The sequence below is a fragment of the Leptonotus elevatus genome, chromosome 11 (assembly GCF_054856555.1).
Source record: "Leptonotus elevatus isolate MCC_2025b chromosome 11, RoL_Lele_1.0, whole genome shotgun sequence".
Taxonomy (NCBI): domain Eukaryota; kingdom Metazoa; phylum Chordata; class Actinopteri; order Syngnathiformes; family Syngnathidae; genus Leptonotus; species Leptonotus elevatus.
In genome coordinates this window covers 1,739,203-1,743,722 of record NC_141249.1, presented here as the reverse complement: position 1 = coordinate 1,743,722, position 4,520 = coordinate 1,739,203, and the positions used below count along the sequence as shown (strand labels likewise).

Genomic DNA, 4,520 nt, shown 5'->3' with positions numbered 1-4,520 from the left:
CCTCCTCACGCGCCGAGTGTTCAACTCCGGCTGAAGCCCCCAACGTCGCCTGAAAGCGCCATCCACCTTGAGCCGAGCTGCACCGCCCCTTATCTGCCAATATTCTAACCGTGGAATATTTTTCTTTTTTTCCCCTTGCTTTTTTGGGAGCAATTTTTTTCTTCAATCGACCTTCCCTCCGCTAACTCGAATCAACTCACTCCAGTAAATTGCACGTCTCATAGCCAATTTGACATATCTGGTGCAACTTCCATTTCGAATATCTCACAGATTTGGCAAGTCAAACCTTTCCTTTCTACCTCGTTAAATTGTTCCTTTCTTATTTTTATTATTTCATTTTATTCCTTTTCTTTTCACCGTATGATAGGTAGGCAGTGTTTTGATTCTGTATGTGTCACCGTAGTGAATAAATGCATGTTTTTCTAAATTTAGTTCAGTCTCAATCGTGCTTGTGTCAGAGTGGATTAGTAATTATTTTAATACAAAGAACCACAAACATTGAATGTGGCGACTTTAGATTATGAATAAATAAATGAGGATTTGGATTTTATCCGTTGTTTCTCCAAAACTGAAAGTAAACAGTACGTGGTGCCCATACAGGCAATTGAGGGAATAACGACTTCCTCAAGCGCCGATCAAATTACTAATTCGTCCAAAAAGCTACAAATAACCTTGGAATTCCACAGGCAAATAGCAATCATGAGGAGGCAGCTTGAAAGGCAGCCAGAGCCAAATACCTAAGGAGGGTGAGGCGTAGTCGGCTGAATGACAAGAATAAGATCCAGATCATGCAATCAGATCAGTTGGCGTAATAAACTGGCAACTGGAAGAGATACAAGCCATTGACAACAAGACAAGAAAGCAATGCAACATTAACAGGATGGTGTGCTGCTGACCTCGACTCGGGACGTTGTCAGTCGGTAGGCAGAATACTTCGAAGAATTCCTAAATTTTACCAACACACAGTCTTTTGAGGAGGCAGAGTCTGGAGACTCTGGTTAACTCTCCTATCTCAGGGATTGAAGTCACAGAGTTGATTCAAAAGATCTTAGGTGGCAAGGCCCCTGGGGGCGGATGAGATCCGCCCAGAGATCCTAAAGGCTCTGGGATGGTTTGGTGGCCTCCGTATTGCATTTCTAATCTTTGCAGATGATGTAATACTGTTGACTTCATTACACAATCTCTAACATTCACTGGAGAGGTTTGTAGCCGTGTAAAGTCGGACAACAGTGGAGTGTCCTCTCCACTTTGTGGATGAGATCCTGCCCCAAATAGAGGAGTTCAAGTATCTTAGGGTCTTGTTCCGGAGTGAGGGGAGGATGGGAGCGGGACATCAATAGGTCGATCGGTGCAGCGTCTGCAGTGCAGCAATGTGTATCGGTCTGACGTGGTGTAGAAGTCAATTTATTAGTTGATCTACATTCCTACCCTCACCTATGATCACGAGGGTCGTGACAGAAAAAACAAAGATCCCAGTTAGAAGCAGCCAAAATAATTTTCCTTTGCAGGGTGTCTGGGCTCTCCCTAAAAATAGTGAGAAGCGCAGTAATCCAGGAAGAGCACGGAATAGAGCCGCTGCTCCTCCACATTGAGGAGCCAGATGAGGTGGCTTGGGCATTTGGTTAGGATGCCTTCTGGACGCCTCCTTGGTGAGGTGTTTCGGGCATGTCCCACTAGGAGGAGGCCTCGGAGATGACCCAGGACCCCAGGACATGGATCAGAGACTACAGTATGCTTCCCAGAAGGCCTTGAGATTCTCCCGGAAGAGCTGGATGAAGTGGCTGGGGAAAAGGAAGTTTGGGTTTCCCTGCCGAAGCCGCTGACATTGTGATATGACCCTGGAAAAGCTGAAGATGAATGGATGGATGGATGATGTTTTATTGATAACTTGTGCAAAGCCTTTTTGCAATTTAATTTCTAACTCATTTATTCTTTTTCTCTACTAGTGTTTCACATGAGTTTGCCACGTCAAGTCATGGTCCGTCAGATCGTCCAGTCAGCGCTTATGGTTTTCGACCAGATGAGCAGCTTTTCAACTACACCACCTCCTCCCAGTTGACATGGAATCTTGTAAACGCGAATACTGATCCAGCGATTTAGTGTGGTGTTATAATTCTCTAAAAGCAGCTGAGAAATATTAAAATTGTATACAGTCTTGTGTTAAGTGAAATTTCTGAAAGCCATAGGGATAATGTTTAAAGGGCTCAACACACGGGAGGCAATGTCGCTCGCTCCCAAATCATTTTCTATGGAATTAGGGCGACAAGGCGAAAATCACCTGCCTTCCTCCCACGGGGCGATAGACGACACTCGTGCATGTGAAATTTCACGCTCGTTCACAAAGAAGTGCGGAGGCCTGCGACAGGATACTAGAAAGTTGAAAATGTTTCAACTTTTGTCGCAATTCCGGGAGCTACAACCAATCAGCGCAGGTTTCATTGATGAATCAATGAACACAGGGCATGTTACACAGTGCGCAGTACATCAGCAACATGAAGAAGAAGTTCATTTGAGCAGTGCTCTGCTATTCTTTATTATACTTCACGCAGTGATTTCAGAGACATCAATAAAAAGGCATGGGAGCTGGGAGTTTGTTAGTACCCAGGTTCATTTGTCCGGTAAGTTTTCGTTAGCATTTTTATAACAGTTTTTGTATCCAACTTTGTATAGTGCGCAGCCCATAATATATAAACATAAAATGTTAACTTTTTTCTGGAATTATGTAGTGAAACTTGTGTTTACAATGAAAACATTAAAGGTCAATCAAATCAGTTACAAACTAGCTTTGCAAAGAGGGCAACGTCTGCCGCTGCTGCCGTTGCGACTGCTAATTGCGTCCTGTGTGTTGAGTTTGATCTGGGAGGTACACATTTCGCTGTCGTATGTCGCATCCCGTGTGTCGAGCCCTTAATGCAGGGTTAGGCTAGTTCAGTCCTAGAGAACCGCAGTCCTGCATGTTTTCGGTGTCTCCTGCCTCTAACCCAGGTGTTTCAAATCATCAGCTCATAATTATGTTCTGCAGTAGCCTCTCGGCTGTGTTTGAGGAGGGAGACATCAAAAACAAGCAGCACTGCGGCTCTTTAGGACAGGAACTTGCCTACCCTTGCCCTAATGCATTCAATGTTTGGAGCCACTGAATCACCACCTGCATAGGAAGCACCTAAGGAAATGGCACAATGTATTTAAAGGAAATAAAGTCCAGAACTTCAGAACTACAAAATTAAAGGACTGTAACATACCATACTGATGAACAATTTATTTTCTAATTACTAATACTACATCTAATGGAATAGGTCGTTGTATACAGTAGATGTGCACTTAACAAATTAATGTTACTAGTACAGTGGCACTTCAACTTACAAACTTAATTGGTTCCGTGACCTCGTTTGTAAGTTGAATAGTTTCTTAAATTGAGGTAACTTTTCCCATTGAAATGAATGGAAATTCAGTTAATTCGTTCCAGCCCCCAAATTACATTTTATGATATACTGTATTTCTAATTTTAATTGGTATGTGGTTGAAAATATAATAAAAAATAAAAAAAACAAGTGACAATATACTTCATAACATTCTACTACTAATTAAGATTTTTTTTTAAACAGCACACCTATGGCATTGAGTTACGTACAGAGCCAATGATGGTTAAATTAACTTTAGTAGCGTAAGATGCACAGTCCGCAAAACAAAACATGTACGTTAACTAGAAGTGTATTTTTGACCAAAATTTTATTTGTAACTCCAAAAGATCATAATACTCGTAAATCGAGGTTCCACTGTATATAGTATAGTACCCGATATCATTGGAGTGAGTGCAGATTCAGTCTTGTAGTTTAATAGAAAAGTAACTATCAGCAGTGTTGTTTAGAACCATCGTGTCAGTTGTGATGTTTATGTGAATATCATTTATGAATAAATGTTGTCTTAAATGTTTTTCTACATAATTTTCATTAGCCTGTAATGTCTCACATGTAGCATTAAGGATGCTTTTCATTATGACTGAATATTAAATAGGGAAACTATTATGTTTCGTTTGATGTTGTATATTAATTTGTTCATATCCTCAAAGCAAAAAAGACGGGCATGCTTTAATGTACAATTTAGGCAGGGATAGGTAACCTTGGTCCTCAAGAGCCACTGTCCTGCCTTTTTGATGTGTCTCTCCTCCAACACGGCTGACTTAAAGCAAGCTCTGTAGAAGCCTGATTATGATCCTGTTCATCAAATCAGGTATGTGTGCGATGTCTGCCTCTGCTTTGCTCTTGCAATCCTTTCTTGTTAGCATCTCCAGCTAGTTCTTGCTTGCTTGCTCCAGATAATAATTGGTAGTGTAACACTATATTTTTGTGTGGTAGTTACTATTTGACTGAAAGGGTAGCACGTTCCAAAAAGTACTTGCATAGTTGAAAGTCTACTGAACATCAGTGCTCACTGCAGGTCATTCAAATGAGGGGAAGCCTTATACAGATCCAGTGGTGTAACACCATGCTGAGAGGCCCCGGTGCAACAAAAAAAATGTGGGT

At 41.6% G+C, this 4,520-nt stretch overlaps 1 protein-coding gene across 2 annotated transcripts in view; it reads left to right on the top strand.

The window, feature by feature from the left end:
- Positions 1 to 4,022, top strand: part of kifap3a (kinesin-associated protein 3a) — a 75,103-nt gene extending 71,081 nt beyond the window's left edge. For both annotated transcript variants that reach the window (XM_086089594.1, XM_086089593.1), the window contains exon 20: positions 1,947 to 4,022. In XM_086089594.1, coding sequence (XP_085945720.1) covers positions 1,947 to 2,100 — 154 coding nt within the window. In that variant the 3' untranslated portion in view covers positions 2,101 to 4,022. The remainder of the gene's footprint in view (positions 1 to 1,946) is intronic.
- Positions 4,023 to 4,520: the final 498 nt, after the last annotated feature.